The 24717-nt window shown below is 37.6% G+C and overlaps 1 protein-coding gene across 1 annotated transcript in view; it reads right to left on the reverse strand.

Moving 5' to 3' along the window:
• The window catches only part of CADPS2 (calcium dependent secretion activator 2), a 575914-nt gene that overhangs the window by 345600 nt on the left and 205597 nt on the right, over nt 1-24717 (reverse strand). The window contains 1 exon segment of the mRNA XM_028525503.2: nt 16379-16711. Within this exon segment, the coding sequence (XP_028381304.1) occupies nt 16379-16711 (333 nt within the window).

Consider the following 24717-nt stretch of genomic DNA (forward strand, 5'->3'; position numbering starts at 1 on the left):
AAAGATCCATCTAAAGACTGAATTAGCACTGAGTATAACATTAAACACCCAAGAGAGTGCAGATTAATTTGTCTGTTTGTTAAAGAACTAACAAACTGACATGTGACCTTTACAAACTGCCTTAAGAAAAACATAAGTAGGAGCAAACAAAGTCAACAGGATGATGGTAACTGGAATGCATATGGAGAGTAAAGAAAAGGGGAACATGTTCCATTAATGGGGCACAGAAATTCTGGAGTTGGGTTTCAGAAATGAAATATTTAGAGATTCTGGAAAGGGAGACTAGGGAGATGGGCTGGAGACAGAGGTATGGCTACTTCATTAGCTAATGTTCATGGCCAGCTTAGGCAGTATGGAATTGGTTTCTACAGCCATGAGAAGTCATTAAAATGTTTTACCTCTTTTGTAGAAAGATATCAAAAAAGAAAAGGAAGGGAATTGCATGGAGCTAAAAACTTTGGTCAGCTGTCATACAGGTGTTCAGCAATGGGACACAAAAGAAGGGTAGGAAATCAGATCATCCGCCAAAGAAAAAACAAAGTAATATTTACATTCTTCCCAGCCGTCCAAAAAAGGTTTTAAGCATATGAATGACATGGGAAAGAAAAGATTGTTCTGTCTCTGGCACAAAAAGGAAGTCTATTTGTTTCATTTAAAAGAAAGTTCGAAGGTTACATTTCTAAAGTATATGGTTCCAAGTTGATTTTAAAAATAAAATCCATTTTAAAACAAGGTTTAAAATAGGCAAGATTTTCTTAAACTAAATCCTTATTGCAAAGGTGTTTCTATGTCATCTCAAAAACAAACACACATATAAATTAAACTTCATCATAGGTCTGTATGGGTATGAAAAAAAAACATGGTACATATAAGAATCAGTATTATCCATCCACCATCTCAGGCTGATCCACTGGGGGTCCCAGAACACGTTCCCTGCAGGTAAGGGGGACCACTCTAATGCCGTGTCATACAAATGGCATGCCTATTGACTCAGTTGTTCAAGCCCAAAACCCAGGTAACATCTTTGACCTCTTTCCCTCACAACCCACATCCAACCCAATCTAGAGTCATGTAGGGTAAAATCCAGAGTCACACAGTTGAGGAAGGCCAGAATTCAGGTACTGTGAGGCCTTGGCCAAGGCTCTTTGTTCTTTTTTTTGTGGCAGAGTGTTTCCCCAGACACTTCGAGTACTGTGCTTTTCATTTTGCCAGCACAGTTGCACATACAGTCATGGCGAAAACATTTTTTTTCCTTTTTGAACCCTTCAGAAAACTTGGCTTTGCAGACCACCCTCTTCCTCCAAAAAAAAAAAGAGAGAGGAAAACAGAAAAACCTGAACAGATACGTGCAGATGTGAGGCATTAGACTAAAATGCTGGCGGCAAACCTGTCTCTAGTGCCAGGTTTGGGTGTGAGAGAAAGAAAATGGAGATGTGTAGACTCTGGAGTTTGTGGGAGAAGCCAGAGGCAAGTCCTCACTCCACAAGGACTTCGCCTTAACCTCATTTGTTTTTACTTTAGATTCCTGATTCAACATGTTATGTGATGATAGATTATTTACCTCACAGATGTTCCTTCTTGGCACAGAATATTTTCCAAGTCTTTTAAAGAGGTTCATCCAACCCTGACCATAACAGATGCCCAAATGTATCTTTATTCTCTGCAGTGCTTCTAGTGTCTGTTACACAGAGCACTGCACCACTTAATTATCAAAATATTTCTTTGGTTTAACAAATATTTAGTACAGAGAATGTAGTTTTATTTTCCTCCTGTTCAATGTACAGGGATTACTGTTTCCACACTCAGAATTCTCTAGGTTAGGGAGTTTTAACCTGGACTTTCAAGTGTCTATGAACCCATTCAAGTTATGGGAAAAATCTGGTAGAAATACTCATTATGTTCCTTGGGGAATTATTTAAATTTCATCGTTTGCCAAAGATTCTCAAAGGGGTGCTTAACTCAAAAGAGATAAAGACGCATGATTCTTGGAGACCATGGTGTAGAAGTTTCTCTTTATTTGTTCTAAAAGCAGCTGTAATGGCTTTTGAACATGAGCCATGAAAAGCGGCCAACTCAGACCTACACATCATCAATCCTACCCTTACAGAGATCTGGTCAATTCTTTGGAAAGGGACAGTAAGACAGAGGCTCTCAACAATGTTGACTTGAATGGCCTGCAACTGCTTTACTAACTCAACTTTTTCTGCACCATCTGTACAGCAAGCACCATGGCAAACTTTTCAGTAGCTACAAAAATTGCAGCCTTCCAGAAGTTCACACTTTATCCAGAGAACAGTAAAAATTGTATGCAAAACAGAATATAATTGCCACAAGAAAGCTACTGGTCAAGTATTGTGGGAATTCAGTGATGGAAGAGATGTTTTTCCTGGTTGACAGTATATGGGATGTTAATCCTGGTTGACAGGATTTGTGAAGCTGAAAATGTTAAAAATGGAGTTTGAGGGGGTAGAGAAAATGCTGGCCTGATGAGCCGTCCATTAGTGTTGACTTGCAAATCTCAAACCCTAGGCTCCCCTTGCTCCTCATCTCTTGTGTTCTATGGAAACAGCTCTGAGAAAACAGGAGGTTTCAGAGACTAGCAAATCTCCCTTTGCAGACGTCCTGGGGAGGACCAAAGCCTGTGTTGGCAGCCAACTACCTGACAGTTAAGAACATTTTAAACACAGCATAAAATAACTCTACAAAGTTTGACCCAACAGCTTCATTTTATAACTTCTGATATCATTCTTCCAGTGCTTCAAAAACTATAAACATTAAAGACTTACATTCATTAAATCTCGTATCTTTTTAAAAAGATCTTTTAAAAGGTGTTTTTCACAGCACTGTTGGGCATCACTGCCCTCTCTGATTCATCTATTTCCTAGAACCAGAATAACTGTCATTATATTAATATTGTTGATCCCTAGGAAGGGGGATTAATGACCGTGGTTTTCCATAACAATGCCTTTACACATGCTAACCCTGGTCATTTGTGCCCTCTTTTCACCCAAAAACAAAATCTACTCATTTTTTTCTCTGAGACCCCACTCTACTTACAGCATAACTCTTTTCAGAAATATTACATTTTTTCTTGTAATATTCACCTTTTATCCTTTATATTTATTTGTAATATTCATGCTTTATCCTTTTAGCATGAAAAATACAAGTAGATTAAGATTTGCACTACTGAAAATTTAGTGTTTTCCCAAGATTCATTCATATGCTGGTCTACTATATTTATATTATCTATAAACCAGGTAAATTACAAATAATCCATCATAAAAAATAACCTACACAACCTAACACTGACTCCAAGAGAACACTCTACCTAACACTTTACCACATAATTTTCTAGTTGCCCAGTGTTTTATTTATTTCAGTGCCAAATACTCAGGTTTTCCAACATAGCCTTAAAACACTGATCAAAAGCTTTAAGTATTAGCAAATTACTTTATCAATACACCTGTTAATTCTCCACCATCACCTGAATCACTAAGGGTTTATCACAAATTTAAAGCATAACTCTCCCCTGCTGACTCAGACCATTCCTATTCTTTTCTGTGCTGGCCCCTCAATCTCTCAGCCCACAAGCACACGTGGTTGGTTGTTGGTGGTTCTAGACACAGTCATTTCTCCATACAATATCATAGGACCTCTCTCCTAAGGTCCAGCTCTCCATTTCCAATTGAAGGCAAAACACTTCCATCCAGGCATGCCCCACCCCCCAGTGACCTCAAGGTAAAACTGAACTGATCTTCTTTACCATCCCCTCTTCAACCTGGTTCCATTTCTACATGATTCTTACTACCCTTGATCAGGCTAAAATCTCAGAAGGAGGAAGGGATGAAGGATGGGAGAGAGAAAGGAGAAGAGGGAGTAAATGATGAGAACAAATAAATAGGAATGAGAGAGATGATACCCAAACAACTTAAGCTTAGTATTCAGGTTCTCCAATGTTTTATATCAATATAACCTTCTAACCTATTGGATAATTCCATTGCCTATACAAATCAGTTTTTTTTAATTGTTTACCAAACATGGTATACTTTGCAATCATGTATTTTGCTTGTGTTTCTCCTGCCTGGGACACTCTTCTTACATACCTCATTGTCCAGATCAATCCCCAAATCTTCTGAAGACGACTACTTAACCAATTATTTAGTAACAGATACTTCTCTAATACTTACAACTTCTACCCCAAACTGCAAAGTTGCCCTCTGTTAGCGTGCCCTACCCTAACAAATCCATACCCAATGGTGGGACCCATATAACTAGTTTCAATTTTAGCAAATACAAAGAATAATTCCTGTATTTAAAAGGTTCTGGGATGTTAACTTGCCCTCTGTGCTGATTCATCTTCCCTGATGCAATCTCCCTCAAAAAGTAAAAAACAAACAAACAAAAAAACCACCCTTCCTCCCTTTTTCTTGATCTCTGAGAATTAGCCAGCTACCAGGTAACTAAAACTCATTTTGTAATTTCATACAACAAAAAAGAACATAAGAAAATGAAGTTATTCCCCTACTCTGAAGAGCACATTGCCTGTATGATGTTATATATAAATCAGGTACCATTCTGTCTGCTGGAGGAAAAGTTTTTAAAGAACTCCCTTATATCTACCTTCTAAATTATGTATTAAGAAACTAACTCAGAAATAGCAGTTCTGCCATGGATTCACAGATTCTTAAAAATGCATTTCCCAAACCACACTTTCTTTTGAATACTTTAAAGTAGGGAAAAGATGAATGAGTTAATTAGATATAAAATTACCTCATGTGCACTGAACTAAACTATATTAAATAATAGATCAAATGTTCAAAGGCAAGAATATAAGAAATTTAACCTCAAACATAAAAACCCTGGGACTTCAAGAATAGCCTCGAGAATATGCATGCATATTCTCTAAAGTGATAGATATAATTTGGCCAATTTTTATACATCATTAAATGTTCTTTAGTATTTCATTTGCTATTAACATTTTATCTCCTGGACAAAAGCAATAAACCAGTATTTTCAAGCAATTATTTGCTCAATATACTCACAATAGTGAAATATACATTCACATTAATAATGTAATAATGCTGAAATTGAGAGTGTTTAGCACTAAATAAAATCAATTAACACACTATCAGTGAACTAGAGAACTTTGAGCTTTGTTAGGACTAATAAGATGTAAGTTTATACAGCACTTACTATATATCAGGGACTATTCTAAGTTTTTCAAAAATAATTTTAAAAATTATTAAATTTATTGCAGTAACACTGGTTAATAACACTGTAGGTTTCAGATATACAACTTTCACCCTCTTCGCCCCCCGCCCTTTCCCTCTGGTAACCACCACGCTGCAGTGAGGTTTGTTTTGTTTTTTTATGTGTTGCTTTTTGTTTCATATCCCACATGAGTGAAATCATATGGTTCTTGTCCTTTCCCATTTAACATGTTTCACTAAGCATGATACTCTCCAGATCCATCCAGGTAGCCACAAATGGCATGTTCTACATTTTATAAACATTATTGAATTTAAACCTCAGAACAACCCTATGGAACATGTCTTATCATTATCCCATTTTAGTACATTTCAATGTAGTATATAGAAGGAATTGATATGATGCTCTTCATTTACTGGCTGTTTCCCTCAATTTTTTTTCTATTAAATCTATTTTCTTATCTTTCTGGTTCTTCTCTTAACCCACTCTGCTCAGGTTTGCTCCCAACTACTCTGTGGAGTCTTCCCTTGTCAAAGTCAACAGTACTTTCCACTTTGACAAATTCAAGGGTCACTTCACTGTCATCTTTCCTGACCTCTGAGCAGCATGTGGCACAGACAAACACTGCCCTCTTGAAGTGTCTCCTCTTGGCTTCCACACACTCTGGCTCTGCTCCTACCACACTAGCTCTTTTCCCTTTGTGCACTGGGAAGGTTCCCTTTCCCAGACTGCTTGAGCCTCAGACTTTCCTGAAATGCTCTCATAACGTCTTATAGTTTAAAACACTAACTTTATCTAAATGATTCCCAGAGCTGTATTTCCAACCCTGATCTCTCATCGGAATTTCACAACTTGTATATCCAACCTCCATTGATCACTTCCACATGGACATATATTTCATTTAATTGCATGTACAGAACAGAACTCTTGATTTCTCCCTCATGCCACTCCCCCTGCAAAGTGTTTCTCCATGAGAAGCGGAAACATCATACACCAATAGCCTACAACAATGCCTGACCAAAGTAGGTACAATGTTTAATAAATACCTTAACCAGAGATGCCCCATCAGACCACGGTTAATATAAACTCTACATCAAATAAACAAAGACAATATAGATAGAAAGGGAACCACCAAAGCATACTATCTTTTCTCTAAGACTGAAGGAAGAATAGGTGGGTGTAACTCATAGTTTTAGAATGATATGTCCTGAGATACAGACCCACTCTGATTCCCAGTTTCTGCTTGAATTCCTGGATGTTCATCTTGCCCCTTCTGCAGGCAAGCAGGTGGCCCAGTGTTCTAACTCGAGCTAATGTTCCCAAGTGTGGGAGCAAAGTAGAATTTTGAAGCACAAAACAGGGAATAGATCCAAAAAGATGTGGAAACAGATTCCAAGGTGAAATCCAGTAGTCTAGTAACTTTAAAAAAACAAAAACAAAAAACAGGACCACAGCAGGGTAAGGAGCAGAGCTTTGAAATTAGGTGAAAGATTAACACACAGCTCCTGGTCCACTTTTGTTTTAATAATGTTGGGCCATGCCCATGGGTGGGGTATGGATCACATGCAATCCATTCTTAAGACCACAGGCAAAGATCTTTCCAGAACTCCACATTTATTCCTGTCATTTCAATGCTAATAGCCCAACTGTGTTCCCTGTCACATATAAACTCCAAGCTTTTCCAGCAAGCACATAAGGCCCATAACATTCAAGTACTTTTCTAAATAACTCTTTAGCCCTATCTCCTGCTTCTCCAGCAATACACACAACCAACCTTCCTAACCTTTCCATTCCAAGCCTTTTCTTTCTCTTTGTGCCTTTGTAAATGCTATTTTCCTTCTCTGTGTTAAATTTCTACCCATCTTCCAAAATTCAGGTATTTGTCTCCTTAGAACTTTTATTAAACTTTCATTAAAACTCCAGCATAGAATTGGGTTTCCACATTACCAAATTACCTCTTCTTTCTGGGCACATGGCTAAATTGTTTCTCAGCCTCCCCTACAGTTAGATGTGACTATGGCACTAAGTTCTCAGGTGAATTGTCCAGGCTCTAACCCTCACTGTGCATCTGCATCAGCATAAAGTACCAATATGTCAGACAGAAAGTCAAGAACTATATAATTTCATTCTTGTGTATGTGTGTGGGGGGGGTAGTAAATGGTAAAGAGGGTCAAATATATGGTGATGGAAGCTTTGACTTAGGCTAGAGGGCACACAAAGCAATACATAAATCATGTATCAGAGAATTATACATGTGAAACCTACATAATCTTATTAACCAATGTCACCCCAATAAATTTAATGCAAAAAATTGACAGCAGGCCATACCTTCATAGATTGTTTCACTTACTCTGAGGTGCGGCCCAGGCATTCAGTGGTTTTTAAAGCTCCCCAGGCTATGCTAATCTGCAGCGAGAGCACAACAGTAAAGAAACCTATGCAAACTATCCTGTATCAGACTAAGATATTGCCATCCAGGTGTCTCATACACACACCCCACTAATACACTGATTACATTTTGTTTATATGTCTGTCTCCTGATTACGTGCAAATACCTTGAAGGAAAGAACTACCAAATCTTGTCATTTTTGTATTTTCTTTGCTTAGCCCAGTAACTGACATTTTTACAAAGCATTCAATAAGCATCTTTCAATGAAAGAAATGTATGTTTTGTGTAATTTCAATTGAATTTTGATAGAATTTTTAACAATAATTAACAATCATGAAAAGAATTAAGCACTTATACTTAAAACAGTATATTCAATATTTTTATTCATTAATACTTGAAAATAGATTAAATAAAAATACACTTTTTCCACCTACTGTTACTACCACAAAGACAGCTGACTGCTGTAAATCTGTGTTTTCTTATTATTTATAAAAGGGGAGAAGTTGGGGTAACATCCAAACTTTTATAGACTAAATCTGGGTAAAGAAGAAAAAATCTAAAAATAAACACAGGGCATGCCTGAACGTAACCTATATTTGTAATCTGTTGAGATCTGGGAGAAGGCAAAAACAAACAGAACAGCTTAGGAGAAATTTTATTTAGGAGTAGTCTTATGTAGTTCCTCTAAATGTAGGCCAAAGGTAAAAAACAAAATAATGCATTGTAGTCAAATAGAGCAACAATGATAAAAAACCTTTAATTTGATTGAAGAATAGATAAAAATTGTATTCGCAAAATTTTAATGTTTAGAGAGGATACTGATTCCTACACTAATCAGATATTCAAATTCATTTGAATGAGATCATATTCATCTAATTTATATAATACACTTATTATAAAAAGTAAACATGTATATAAATATTATAACGATTCCAATTATGAACTTCAACAATCAGATATTAAAAAATCTAATCATTCTTAAGGTTTTAAGTTTCTCCTTGCTGCATCCCAAAACATAAAAACTGCTACTTAATGTCATTTACTTCAATATTTTCTTCAAGCATTCCTTGGTTGAAAATTACAAACAAGCAAGCAAAATGTAACAGAAACACTGAATTAAAGAACAAATTGACAGTAACCAGAGGGGAGGAGGGAGAGGGATAATGGGGGAAGATAGGGGAAGGTCCGTCAAGGAACATGTATAAAGGACACATGGATAAAACTGAAGTGGGGCTGGGTCAAGGGTGGGAGGTGGGGATGGGTGGGGCGGGAGACAATGTGGGATGAAAATGGAGACTACTGTACTTGAATAACAATAAAAAAATTGTCCTAAAAAAGAAAATTACACATGCATGAAAAATATACCTTGCTAATCATCTATTCCATAGCTTTATTTTCCTACTTTGAAAGTGATTTTTGTTATAATATGTAATTTTCTTTGTAGAAAATATTTTTACTTCTGCCTGAAAAGGGATAAGTTAAGATAACAAATTATCAGTCACATGCTACTCGCTAAGAGAAAACATTACATTGGTGAAAGACCGATCCCACTTTCCTTGGAACATTCGTTCCTTCTTCTCTCACTTTCTTTTATACACCTCACGGTTCCTGGACTTCTGGGAAAGTGAGAAACACAGCCACTGCCTGTATTTGTTGATTTCTTTAAAACTCCTAAACCCAAAGTGCTTAATCTCCAAAGCTAAAATTTTTAGGGATAGGGAGTCATAAACTTGAACACTACCTTTTAATCATTTGTAAATATTTGTACTTATCACATAAAATACACAGTAGTTCGGTAGTGTTACTTAATTCAGCTGTTTCAGAATATAAGGCATTTGAGTGGGGACATTTAGAGAGGAAGATTTTAGTTAGCTTTGCTTTGATTCTTGGGTCCATGTGGGTGAATCACTTTCCTCAGTTAATGCAATGAGATTATAAAAGATTAATGAAGGTTGCTTTTGGCAGAAAAGATAAGAATTAAGATAACTGTAAAAATCAGTTACTCAATCCTCTTAAAATACAAAATGGAAGAGGAAGAGAATTACAGGAGATGCAGCACTCTATCCTTCACTATTCAGTTTCTGTTCCCACTTTCAGAGTAGGGAAACAAAGCTGTGGAAGTGACAATTATTAGCAACTATATTTTTGTGTGCAAGTAATTTAAATTTTTGTAGTAATTATTTGAGAAAGAGAGAAAAAGGGAAAAGGGAGGAGAGAGTGAGAGAGTGAGAGAGAGATACTGATTTGTTGTTCCACTTATTTGTGCATTCATTGGTTGAGTCTTGCATGTGCCCTGACTGGGAACTGAAACTGGAACCTTGGAAGTTTCAGGAGGACACTTTAACCAACTGAGCTACCCAGTCAGGGTCTCCTGCATAATTTTAAATCTCAGAATGCTTGAAGAAAATATTCAAGTAAATGTTATTAACTGGCAATTTGTTTTTAGGATTTTATTTACTTATTTTTAGAGAGGGAAGGGAGGGAGGGAGATAGAGAGAGAGAGAGAAACATCAATGTGCGGTTGCTGGGGGCCGTGGCCTGCAACCCAGGCATGTACCCTGGCTGGGAATCGAACCTGGGACACTTTGGTTCCCAGCCCGCGCTCAATCCACTGAGCTACGCCAGCCAGGGCTATTAACTGGCAATTTTTATGTTTTAGGATATATAAGGCAAGGAGAACCTTAGGACCTTAAGAATGATTAGATTTTATAATATCTGGTTTTTGAAATTGTGGAATTAATAATTAGAATGGCCATAATTTTTATATATTTAGGGTTATTTGTCTTTAGACAGTTTATATCACCCTTATGCACATCTGCTAATGTCAAGTCAAACTACTGCTCCATCTCTTCCTTAGACTCCAGCAGCAGCAGAAACTTCCCCAAACCCCACAGTGTTTCAGACCTCCACACTCTCCGTGTGCTTGTCCTTCCGCCCAGAGTACTTGAGCATCTTCTCATTCTGGTGAACTTCTTCAGCTACACACCACACAGCTGTCCCCAGTACTGCCTCCTCTTCAACCACAAGAAGGTAGAGCCAGGAATTTATCACAACACTGTGGCATTTAAAACAGTGGTATTTTTTAAAAAGTAAATCTAGCAAAAAATTAGGTCTCATCTGTGTTCCTATCACTCAACAGTGCTTGGCACATCATTTCTAATTATCTGTATTCCCTACATTATTATGGAGAATGGGTTAATAATTCATTGATTTGAACAAACTGTCATATTTTAAAACAATCTTTAATAAACATATAATTTCTGTTCAAGGAATGGTAGCTGATTTATTACTAGTACCACTGAAGTAACAGCATTTTCATTATATAACATGTGAAATAAAAATTATTAGTTATTAACTTACAACTATGAAAAACATAGCTTTAATATCAAATAACTTGATTCAAAACTACAACTATATTAACTTGAACTTCACTGCATTTCCTTAGATTTATTCTGAAACTAAACTTTCTACTGACAGACTGTTATTCCTTCACTGCTGTTAGTTTACTGTACCTCTAAAATTCTGATTCAAGTAAATTATGGCTAACAGTTTCAGATTCTTGTATTACGTGGCTCATTTTAGAATGCACACTTTGAACTCTCTTCTATCTTTTTTTACCTAATACTTTGTTCTATGAATATGAACCAAAACAGACATATGATTCTCAAATCAAAAACCCAAAGTATGATGGGTAGCTTTAATAGCACAATAGCTAATCTATAACATACTTGTCTTGTCCTTATTTTTAAAATATTTTTCTGGTAAAATGTAAATAATTTTTCTTTTGACTATCCTGGATTTAATAACTTAATTGTGATATCTTCTAGATTAACGATTTAGGAGTTTTTCCTTTATGCCTAAGTTTTGATTATTCTTAAGTTCTTGGCTCTGACCAGAAGTAATGCAAACACCTCCACTTCTTCAGAAGAGGGTTTCTGTTTTCCATTCCAGATGCTAATCCTACAGCTCTGGGGCAACAGATACAATCACAAGAAGCTCCTGTCAGCATTAGGTGGAAGCCCTGACACTGCTCCTCTCACTTAGGTCTCTTCCTTCTCAAGTCCCCATACAGCCCCCAACTGGCTGGCCAGAGCCCTGCTGCACATCTTAGAGAAATAGCTCTGTATCCTGAACTGAAGTTATGTTGCCGTAAAACAAGCAACATAAGTTTCAGATTTCCTAGGGGATTAATCTGGGCAAAAACATGAGACCAGATAAAGGTAAACAAACACAGATGAATGTTACAGTTAGCAAGAGTCTCAAAGCCTTTCCTGAGATGCAGGAAAAGTGGAGGACGTTTTACTGATGAACACCTGAAGCCAAGTGCCAGCAGCAGCTCAGTTTGCTTTAGACCCTCTCTGCTCCCCCAAGTTCTGCTCTGCTATCCCTTCTTCTCAGATTATTCCTTTCCTATGAAGGACAGGCTGTTTTCTGGGATTTTTATCACCTTTTGTTTTTTGACCTCTGTTAAGGGAAAAACAAAATCTTAGCTGTTTTCCTAAAGATCCATTTTCATAATTTCATTCATTTTTCTACAAATGATTGTTATTCTGAAGTACTTTATTAAGAGAAGTATTTTTTGTAATTTCTTTTGTTTTTAAGTCAATCAAAAAATAATCCTTAAGCTTTTCCCCTCAAATCTCAAAACCAAAGAAATTGCCATTTCAGCTCAGACATGTAAAGAGCTTGGTAAATGTCACTTCTATCCTGAAAATAAAAAGCTGGACAAACTGAGAATCAGTGACTTTTCTTTGATATGCCAGAGAACTGAGGTTGCAAGGCAAACCACTAACCCCCAAATGTGGAGAAACACGCAAAGCCAGAGAGGTGTGTCACTTTTTAGCAGACGTCAGTGGAGGCCATGGAGAATAGGGCCACTTACTTGACTAGTAGCCTGGACTAATTACTAGAAGCTGAGGGCAGGGTGAGAATATCCTGGGGCTATAATCATAAGGAGACTCCCACACTTTAGTGGGCTTTTCTCCCAGTAACTATGCCCAAAATGTTCTCATGGTAAGGATCAAAGAAAACTCCCCATGTGGATCTGGCAAGAAGAAGAGAGGAAAAGCCATTGTTAATCTTCCTAAACTCTCTTCCCTAACAAGGGTGACACACTTTGCCAGAAGGATCACTGAAAGCTTATTCCAGCCAGAGGAAGAGAAGGCTGACCTCTGCAGCCCTTGCAGCCTTCCTATGATTCCTTAGGAAACAAACAAAACAAAACAAAACAAAACAAAACCCCCCTCAGTGAACAGGGGGAAAGACGTCAAGAAAATAAGACTAGGGATTCTTTAACCAGGCACATGGGTGGGGAAGGAAGTGATCCTCTTAGACAAGGAACAGAAACACTTGTAAAGGTGACAATCCCAAGGTGCAGGCCTGCTAAAGAGTGAGGCTTAGTCAAGGTACTAGAACACACACTATTTCCCAACACCTTACCACAACACCTGCACAGCTCTATACAAGAACACTGAATTACAGCTAAAAGAGATGCAAGACACAGACCCTCTCTGTGGAGGAATACTTAGGAAATCCAAATTCAAGCGAAAATGCAATGACAAAGATACTAACATTAAACACAGCCCAACTCCCAGTTGGATTAACAAAAATCCTCACACTAAAGGCAAATATACTTCAGTTCTTGTTACCTGATACAACATGCCTAGATTCAATAAAAAACTACAAAGTATGCCAAAAGGAAAAAAGAAACAATCTAGAGATAAAAAGCAAGCATTGAAATCAGATTTAGATGGGACAGAGATGTTGTAGTTATCAGACAAGGAATTTAAATAACTATTATTAATATGTTCAGGGCTCTGGTGTGAAAAGTTTAAAATATTCTGAAATGCAAAGATAAAAAAACTCCAAGATAAACAAAATAGAACATCTCAGAATAATAGGACAGCATCCAAACTGTAATACTAAAAGAAGAAAGAGAGAATGGGCAGAAAGAATATTTGATCTAGTAATGTCTGAAAACCTAAAATTAATGATGGACACCAACCCACAAATTCACAAAGCTCAGAAGACACCAAGCAAGTGAAAATACTGAAGGAAGCCAGAGGACAAAAACACCTTACCTGTGAAGAAACAAGAAGAGCTGTATCAGACTTCTCCTCAGAAACCATGTAGGCGAGATGAGAGTGGAGTGAAATCTTCAGAGTGTTGAACAAGAAAAAAGAGCTAACTGATAATTCTATATTCAATGAAATTATGCTCTAAACATGAAGGAGAAACAAAGACTTTCTCAAACAAAAATGGAAGGAATTCACCAGCAGTAGTCCTGCCATGCAAATGTTAAATGAAGTCTTTTAGAAATAAAGAAAAATTATATATGGAGGGGGCCTGACATATGGTAATAGAAGATGATTTGACTTTAGGTGGTGGGCAGCACAGTGCAACATACAGATCTAGTATCACAGAAGTGTACGTTTGACACCTACATGATCCTATCACCAAATGTCACCCCAATAAATTGTATAGAAAAGAAAAAAAGGAAAAATTATATAAGTCAGAAACAATCTACACAAAGAAAAATGGAGTATCAGAGAAGAAATAAATTAAGGTAAAATCTAATGTTTTATTTTTCTTAATTGATCTAAAATTTCAGAGCATGTAATCAATGAAATGAGTGACAGAAATGTGAGAGATGGGAGGGAGGAATTAGGTATTCTGTATTATGGGACAGCTGCATTATTATACTTAAAGCCTTATCATGTTATTTGAAGGTAGACTTAGATTATTTAAAAATGAATATTGTACATTTTAAAAATGTATATATTAGCAACCACTAAATGAGTTTCTAAAAAAATCAAGTATAAGCAGTACATCAAAAGAGGATATAAAATGGAATCATAAAATGTTCAATTACTAAAATTAGAGAAGGCAGAAGAAGGGGGAGGGGAGACGAAGAGCAAATGCAGGGAAGTGACAATGCAGACTGTGCAACTTAGTCCAGGTAAGTCACTTCAAATATGAACAGTTAAAACACAGCCATTGAAAGGCAGAGATTGTCAGGTTGGATTAAAAAAAAAAAGATGCAGTTATGTGTTCTACAAGAAACTCACTTTAAACACAGGGAATCACATGGGCTAAAAAGTGAACAGATGGAGAAAGACACCCCATGTTAATCCTCATCGGAAGAAAGCTGGAGTGGCTATCTCAGTTTAAGATAGAGTTCAGGGAAAAAATGAGGGATTTTACATAATGATAAAGAAATTAATCTTCAAAATGACATATTCTAAATATACAAACCTAACAGAGCATCAAAAATATATAAAGCAAATACTGGAAGAACTAAAAAATAATAGTAAACAAATCTGTTACTAGAAAAAGATGTGAATTAGAAGTATGTTCCAAGTCACAGAGGACATAAATCAGGGAATCCACACCCTTGTTTTAGAAGTGATCTCAAAAAGCAAGCAAAAATTAATTTGAAGACATTTTGAGTTAATAAACAAACTATAGGTCCACAGGTATTATATTTATGACCCAGTAACATCCAGTGTGAAAGTGTGAAATGTCATGCATAGACCCACGTTTTATCAGCTCTATTACACTATCTGCTCTATTAGACTTTGGCACACGGAGAACAAATATTTCATTTTGCTCAGCTTTGATTTCCTCAACACTTGCAAGGTTTTTGACTTGAATAAATACCAAATAAATATCTCCTGAATTTTACTATTAAATTATGTTCATCATTATTTAACTGTACAAGTATGCTACTATTTTATTAAAAATAAAAAGTCTCAGTTGAATATATCTTTTAAAATAGGGGATTCTGGTTTTATAGTCATCCCCCACTGTTTTCAAACCACCAATGGATATAATAACAGTTAAAAACAATTATCATGAATACACAAATTGTTCACAGGGTTAAGGTGCCACATTGTTATTAACTTTGTTAATTTATTCATCTTACATGACCCACAAATTAGTAATTCAAAGTAAATGATATGGATAGAATACAAAAATTAAGAGAATTAGATCTGTAAAAAGATTAAAAATAAATGTAGATGTATGTACAGTATAAAAGTATAACTCTTAATGAACTGATGAACTTTTAAATAGCATAATTTTATGAATTTAAATTGTATATCAGGGCATAGTTAAATAATTTATACCTCTAAAATATGCACACAAAATGCAAATATGGAAGGAATACATTATTAGATAAATCATAGAGTCCAAAGATGAAAGATGTGGAATAAACATGATTATTTTATTCAGCTTTTTCATATGTATGATTTGAATAAGAACAGAAAAGAAAATATATTATTATTCAATGTCTTTAAATTATGTAGTTTAGCATTCATCTTCAATACATTTCTATCTGGCTAGGTTAAATTTTAAAAATCTGAAATTTCAGTCACTTGCATAAAATTCAGAAGACCAGCATCATATCTTAGGTAAAATTATTTTGCACTGAGGAATACTGTTTATTATAAATTTCCAAGCTTCTTCAGATAACAGACGATTTCCATTTTACTATTTGGACATGCCCCATATATACCCAACGGGCACAAATCTGATGTTCTAAAACAGGGTGCATGAGAACAATTATTTACTGGATAAAATGTACTGATATTCTTCCCCTCTTTCAAAGAATTCTTTCAAAGCTTCTTTAAAATATCACTATTTGATTTATTTAAATTCAATTTCACTCAACTTTTCAACCAAAGTGATTATGAAAAGTAAAGTACATTTCCACAGGCTTATCCAAATGTGATGTTCACTCCGAGTCAGGCAGGGAAATGGGAAATACCACGGACCACTTACCTGACATGCATTATAAAGGAGTTGGTGTTCTAGTTTTTTAATACCCAGAATCTGCTGAAACATTTCATAGAGCTGTTCCTTGCTCAGAATAAGTTCAGACACTGCACTTAAGGTCATTCTATTTGGCTGTTTGCACAAGTCCTCTTCACCCCTGTAAATGGCATCATATTTGGCTATCCATGAGCTCAGCACTGTCTCTTTGCTTAAGCCATCAATTTCTGGCAGGCTTCGCACACGTTTTTCTATGTTCTTCTTAAACACCTCTCTGAAGTCATTAGCAGAACATCCTCCACTCTGAACCATTCTGGCCACTCGATCACTCTTCAAAAAAACCTGGAAGAAAAAAGAACAAAAACCCATTTGTAACTAAGCAGGGACACTAACACCACTTGCTTTTAGCAATCTAGCCAGAGTTACACACCAAACGTGCTACAGTGATTTAAATATTTTAAAATACATGGTAACTAATGACCTAATGGGAGCCCCAAATCGTATCTCTCAAATGTTAAAATATTTAGACGAGACAGTATTGAGTGCCGAGGACCTGTGATGATCCAACTTGACCCCCCCCACACACGCCCACATGAAGATGACGCATCTCTGACAGCTGAATCCTTTGAGTTCATTAGAAAGTAACTGGAAATATGAACCCAAGTCCCTTATTGTACTTGGGAGTTCTGACCAGTTCTTCAGCAGGGATAAGGTCCTCTATTGTTTGAGCGAGGATCTAAAGGCCAATCAATGGTGTGGTTAAGCCCAGTATCTAAGTCAGTACCTAATACGTGTAACTGTCACTCACAACTGCTTCACACCTGGGAGGTTAGGGTACTCCTGCCTCCATCCTTGATTTTACCAGTCCTCCTACTTCTCCCGCACTTCTCATAGATAGGAAGAATGGATGATAAAAAAGTAAAATCTCTAAGAAACTTCTAGGTGTCCACTAATACCAGGTAGAATATAAAATACAAACAATGATAAGCACAAAGAGAGATGCTCATGGAATGGGTACGAAGAGATGGGTAATAAGAAATGAGGTTATAATATATAAGAAACATCAGACAGCCTTAAATCTTTCCTTTCTTAAGTTATAGACCCAAATATAAACAACTATTGGTCATGATTCATTAAACATCTGTTCTGTCATCAATATTCCCAAGTATTCTCTACAAAAGATATGAGAATGCTTTTATTCCTGCTTTTCATTTTCCTACAACAAAAAATTATTTTAGAAGAGTCCACAGGACTATGTATACTTAATGTAACCTCCTTAAGTTATATCTGTTATTAACTTTTAGGTACTCCCAGGTTATGACCCTGCTACTTGGGTCATGCTACCAGCATGTCTGTTTGTCTGCCTGTGGGCAGGCAGCGTGCAAGTCGCATACAAAGTGGCCCGCCTCATCCCACTGACCAGCATGCTCAGTGCCTGCCCCCAAGCCTTTTCTCCAGTACTTTACATCTCCCCTTTCCCATAAATCGTTCTTGTTTCCTGCCTTTGCCCAACAAAGAGTCCTGATTCTAAAAAATTCTGGCTGACTGACAAATATGCCAAACCAGGGAATCATGTACAACATATACATGCAATGCTTCCTCTGTCTCTTGAGCAGCTGTAGCTCAGTTACTTACTATAGGAAAGACTGTCCTATTTTCTAATTTTCTGAGCCAAAACTAATTAATTCTTAAGTGACAGATATAAGAATAGAATTTTTAATATAGCTAGATGAAGGCACACGAAATTAAGATTTTTAACAATACATTTTGTCCAAGAATGCCATTAACTACTTCAGAACACACAGGGTGTCCATCTTCTTTCTCATCTTCATCTAATTGCACTATTCACACTGGGCATCAGAATTCAAAGTAATATATACTTTTCCTCATTTCTGAGATAGCTGTATCTGAATTATGAACATAAGAAAGCTCACATGCCTGGCTGGCATACCTCAGTGGACTGAGAATGGGCTGCAAACCAAAGCATCACAGGTTTGATTCCCAGTCAGGGCACATGCCTGGGTTGCAGGCCACGGCCCCCAGCAACCGCACATTGATGTTTCTCTGTCTCTCTTTCTCCCTCCCTTCCCTCTGTAAAAATAAATAAATAAAATCTTTTAAAAAATTAAAATTAAAAATTAAAAATGTTAAAATAAAATAAATTAAAAAAAAAGAAATGAAAGCTCACACAATCAACGAGGGTGAAAAGTGCCAGTTGTCAATCTACTGCCTTTCAGCACTACCTTCCCATTCTCCTGCTTATGTTAGTTAGGACAATTTTATAGGGTGTTGGAGGGACACTTGGAGAAAGAAGGATTCTTCTATATGGTTCTCTCTTACCTGAAGGCTCATGGCACCAAACCATGGGCAGCTTCTCTAGAGACCACTGATGGTTGCTTCATACTGCACCACCCCCACTGACAGACCTGGCAGATTCCCAGTGAGTTCTTCAGGGCAGTGCCTCCCTGTGGAAGGTGCCCCTCCAGCTCCCCATAACAGATTTCCATGAAGTTCACTTCCATCAACTTCTCTGCCATCCAGCTGGACACAACCACATCTTCTCCAATGAGGTCTGGATTCCAGCCTTGAAGATGTGGGAAGTGGACCTTCTTCCAGATTTGTTCCTTTCTTGGATGCTGTGCTCCCTAACTCTGCTACTCCTGTAGCCTTTAGTTTTCTGTACCCATTTGTAGTCCATCCCTCATTGTTTATATTAAACTTTCCTCGTTCAATTACTATGTGGCTTCTGGTTCCAGATCACACCATGATACAGAAATAGTGAAACACAATATGTAATACTATCTCTATGGGAAAATATTTGAAGTTTTAAGGAAAACATTTGAAAGTGCATAATTGTGTATAAAACTGGAATGGCAAGAGAGTTTGAAAGTGCAATACAAATACCTTAAGACTAGCTTCAGAAAAACTTCTAATTACTTGATATTTAATACTCTAATTTGGCAGGCATTTCATTTTTTCCAACTTCTTCTGCCTAACATGGTCAGTAATAAATTCCACCAAGTAATCAAACCTCATTTTTGAAGCAAGGACACCTATGAACTTAAGTATTTGGATTCTTAACTTCCCCTGTCAAAACCATACTAACTTAGTCTGATTACTTGTTATTTAATTGATATTTATAAGGTATTAACAATGTGTCAAGCATTTTGTTAAGTGTTGGGGACACAAAGATAAATGAACCTAAGTCTGCTCTCAAATAGCTCATGCTTCCTAAGAGAGACAAAATAAATAATAAAAACACAATCTGGTAAGACCAATAATAAAAACCTATGCAAAGGGAGGAAAAGCTACGGAAAAAGTTAACTCTGTTGAGGAAGATCAGTGGGAGCACAGGGTAAACACAAAATTGATTGGACCTATGGGTTGAATGAGGGAAAAAGGGAGAATAAAATAAATTTCAGGAAGATAAAAGAACAGGAGTAGAAAAGCATACAGGGATTCCACAGCATGACCTTTTAAGGAAAATAAAAAATTTTATATAGAAGGAGCCCTAAATATAAAGGTGAGAACAGCAAAAGTTGGGTCAAGCAGACCAAAACAGACCAGACTTCAAAATGCAGTGTGTGCTATGCAAGGAAGTGGAGCTCGCTCTGGTGACTGGGAGTTAGTGATGTGGGTGGCCAGGTACTGAAATGTTGAACCCAAGATTTAGACAAACAGCTGATGGTAGCATCAAAGGTAGAGGACAAATGATCAGAGCAGAGACTGGGATATCAGTTATCAGAGGAATATAGCAGGCCAGGTGAGAAATAAGGGCCTAATCAGGGCAAAGGTCATTGGTTAGAGAGAGAGGTAGAAGAGCGACAGCTGAGACATAGAATTAACAGATTGTGGTGTTTTACAGAATGTGATTAAGTAAGGCAGGAAAAAAAATATTGTAATTCATAGTTGTTGTACCGGGGTACCTGGACTGTACCTAACTGAAGATACAGAACTAAATAATAAAGAAAGGACAACATATTTGTGTGTGTGTTTGATGTTTGTATATGGTGGTTAGTCATGGATAACTCAGTTTTGGTAGATGTCAGCTGTGAAGACAAAATACAGTATAAATAATAAGAGTCATGAATAAAACTATGACAGACCTCCATTTAAATGGTTGACAGAGGATCTGGATCCAGGGAAAGCCAATGGTGTCAGAATACCAGAAGGAAAATATGACGTATTAGCAATTAGGAGGAGAGAGAATCAGAGAGAGAGAGAGAAAGAGAGAGAGAGAGAGAGAGAGAGAGAGAGAGAGAGAGAGAGAGAGAGAGAGAGAATGAATACCAGGTACTAACTACAACAGAAATCAGCTGAAGTAACAATAGAAGTTATTGGTCTTTGTCACAACTAGGTCACCTTTGGCAGAGAAGATTTAATGGAGTGTTGAATAATGAGAGCCAATTGGCAGGAGAAAGAAAAGGACAAGTGGCAATAAATTTAAGACAGCAAATATAAAATGTTCTTTTAAAAAGCTTGAATGAGGTAAGACTTCCAGTCAAGGTGGCCTAGGTAAACATGGCTGAACTCCTTGCACAACCACATCAAAATAACAACTGAACTACAGAAAACCCATAGTTCAGAACTGTAAGTAACTGAGCTGAATGGAAGTCCTACAATTATGGAATTAAAGAAGAAACCACATGGAGACTGGTAGGAGGGGCGGAGATGCAGAATGAGCTGCTCCAACACCCACATGTGACAGATAAAAATCTGGACAGATATCTCAAGAGCGATGGGTCCCAGTCCCACACCAGGCCTCCCAGCTGAGGGTTGCAGTGCCAGGAAGATAAATCTCCATAACTTCTGCCTGTAAAAACCAGCATGAATTTAGTCTGTGGGAAGACAGAAATTCTGGAGTCCTGGGCAGTTCCTCTTAAAGGGCCCATGGAGAGACTTACTCGGACTCACTCCCTCTGAGTTCCAGGGGCAGCAGACTGAAAGGCATCAGAGACATACAGGGAAGAAATGAATTGTCTGGTATCAGAACAAGAGATGGAGGACAGCTTTCTCCCAGACAGAAGTGCTAGCAGGGGCCATTGTTCCTTTTCTGAGCCTTTCCCTAACACAGCCAGCAGGCAAGCACCATATCTGAGACACTGTCAACCTGATCACACTGCTTGCTACACCCTGGTGATTCCCTGAGGCCCTGCACACCCAAGCTGTTTCCAATGGGGAATGGCTTGTCTTGGCCCATGCTTAAGGTTTTCCTAAATTCTCTAAAACAAGAAGTATCTAGCTTCAGTGAGTCCCATACCTCTCACTAAGTTTCTCAGCCCCAACATTAGCAGCAGCTGGCCTTGGTTCACAGCTTGGCCTCTTCTGGGTACATCCAAGCCCAGCACAAGAAGCAGCCATCTGCAGACCACTTTGTAGCTTAGGCTGTGTGACCCTGGAAACAGGAAGTGGCTGATCTTGGACATGCCAGCAGCAATCAAGGATCAACTACAATAGGAGGGTATACACAGCCCACACACTGGGTGCACCTTGAGTACCCAGCTTGGGTAATTGAGGAAGTTGTGCCACTGGATCCTAGAGAACACCTACTATATTACGCCATTTACCATGCCTGGAGACATAGCAGCTCTACCTACTACACAGAGGCTAACACAGGGAGGCTGCCAAAAGAGGAGACAATGAAGCATGGCCCAAATGAGAGAACAGAACAAATCTCTAGAAAAAGAACTAAACAAAATGGAGACAAGCAATCTACCAGATGCAGAATTCAAAATGTTGGTTATAAGGATGCTAAAGGAACTTAATGAGGATTTCAATAACATAAAAAAGGTCCAGTCAGAAATGAAGGACTCACTAACTGAAATAAAGAACAATTTACAGGGAATCAATAGCAAGTGGATGAAGTCAAGAATCAAATCAGTGATATGGAAAATAAGGAGGCAAAAAAAACCAACCAATCAGAACAGCAAGGAAAAAAAATTTTTAAAAAATGAGGTAGTGGAAGCCTTGGGACAACTCAAGCATACCAACATTTGCATCATGGGGGTGCCAGAAGGAGGAGAGCAAGAAATTGGAAACCATTTGAAAATAATGACTGAAAACTTCACTAACTTAGTGAAGAAAATAGACATGGAGGTCCAGGAAATGCAGAGAGTCCAAAACAAGATGCCCACCCAAAGAAGCCCACTAAGACACATCATAATTCAATTGCCAAAGGTTAAATACAAAGAGAGAATCATAAAAGCAGCAAGAGAAAAGCAATTCATTATCTACAAGGGAGTTCCCACAAGCCTGTCAGTTGATTTCTCAAAGAAGCTTTTCAGGCTACCAGGGACTGGCAAGAAATATTCAAAGTGATGAAAAGGAAGGATCTATAACCAAGATTACCCACCAAAGCTGTCATTTAGAGTGGAAGGGCAGATAAAGAGCTTTCCAGACAAGAAAAAGCTAAAGGAGTTCATCATCACCGTCATCACAAGTATTATATGAAATGTTAAAGGGAGATAAAAATATGAACAATGGCAATAAATACATATCTATTGACAATTAAATAAAAAAAAACAAGCAGAACAGAAACAGAATCAGAACAGATACAGAGAACATTCTGATGGCTGCTAGGTGGGGGGCAGGGAGGGGTTCAGAGAGATGGATGAAAAAAGTGAAGGGATTAAGAAGTACAAACCAGTATTTAGAGAATGGTAATGGGAATGTAAAGTACAATATAGGGAACAGAAGAGCCAAAGACCATGTATGCATGACACATACATGGACAACAATGTGGGCACTGCCTGAGAAATTGAGGGATGCTGGGTGGAGGAGAACAAAAGAGGAAAAATTGGGACAACTGTTAATAGCATAAATAATAAAACATAATTTTTAAAAAGCTTGAATGAAAAAATTAAGTGAAAGAGAGGCAAAACCTGGACTAGAAAATTACATGTAGGCAATAAGGAAGTAAAAAGAGGCAGTTTACGGTATAGATGACAGAAAATAATGATGGTAAGTCATGTCTGAGATTAGTTCCTTAAAGTCTGTGGTGTGTTCTCTCTCCTGTCAACTTGCCCTGGGGAAGGCAAGCTTCCGTGAGGCAAATAACCCAGGGCCTCAGTCTAACAGCCCTCAGTGAACTGAGGTCTGCCAAGAACAATGAGTGGGCTAGAAAGCAAATTCTTCAGTCCCAAATGATCCATGAGATGACTGCAGTGCCAGCCCACATGACAGCTTGATTACAACCCCTTGATGAGAAACCCTAAAAAGAAACATCCAGCTAAACCACACTCAGATTCCTAATCCTGAGAAACTGTAAGACACCATACATTTGTTTTATGCTGCGAATGTTGGGATAAGTTGTTATACATAAATTGGTAGATATATTCAGAAATCCACATGGCTTACTCTCGTACTCTGTTTGGGTCCATACTTCGTTAGTACCATCACTTCCTCGAAGAAAGACCTGCCCCCTCTCCAATTCATCATCCGTCCCTCCTACCTTACTCTACCAGACCTTATTTATTGTCTGTCTCCCCAAAATAGTAAGTAGAGGGTAGCAGAGCTGAGTCTTCATGTGGTTTGCTAGTGAATCCAGTGCCAAATACAGGCCCTACCCCATACACAGTAAGAGGTCACAAAAAATTTCTTGTAAAAAGTAATGACTATCTACAGACCCTGGATTCTCTAAGACTTAAGATGAGGATTAGATCAGCATCTAGCTCATAGGTTTCCTAAGAGAGGGATGCCTATGGGAAAGGAACAAGGAGAAATAAATTCCCATAAACTGCCACAGGAACTCAGGATCTCAACAAACCCAATGATGAGCAGATAGCCTGTCTTTCTAGAGCTCTTCACACATCACCTCCTTTTGTCCTCCTTTTGACAATTATCCCATGCCTCCTCCATTTTCATTCTCTTTTACACATTAAATGTTTAGGCTAAGAAATTAAGTGACTGGCCCAAGATCATAACGCTACTGGAAGAATAAAGAGGAATGCTTGTCTTTAGAAACCAAAGACAAAATTCCTGTACTTATTCTTTTCTCCCACTCCCCCACCCCACCATACCCTACTCCTATCTGGGTTCACCCCTGGCAGCCCTAAGTTCTGCTGGGTAAGGGCCAACACCTGTGGAATTACCAATCAATGATGTTCTTGTGAAACTGCCACCAAATTCACAATTCGGAGTGGGGGTCAGGAACATAACATCACAAAACTATAACATACTACGTTATAGTTCTCATAACTATAACATTTCAGTGAGTTTTAACTTCCACATGGGTCCTCAATCTGAACACTGTCAACTGTCACCCTTTCCATTCATCTGCTCAGCTCATCTGCTCAGCTCAAAGAAATCACTATCTTAAAACTGTGGTAAACTAATGACAATACTGAAAT

Source organism: Phyllostomus discolor, chromosome 10, assembly GCF_004126475.2.
Source record: "Phyllostomus discolor isolate MPI-MPIP mPhyDis1 chromosome 10, mPhyDis1.pri.v3, whole genome shotgun sequence".
NCBI classification, from domain to species: Eukaryota; Metazoa; Chordata; class Mammalia; order Chiroptera; family Phyllostomidae; genus Phyllostomus; species Phyllostomus discolor.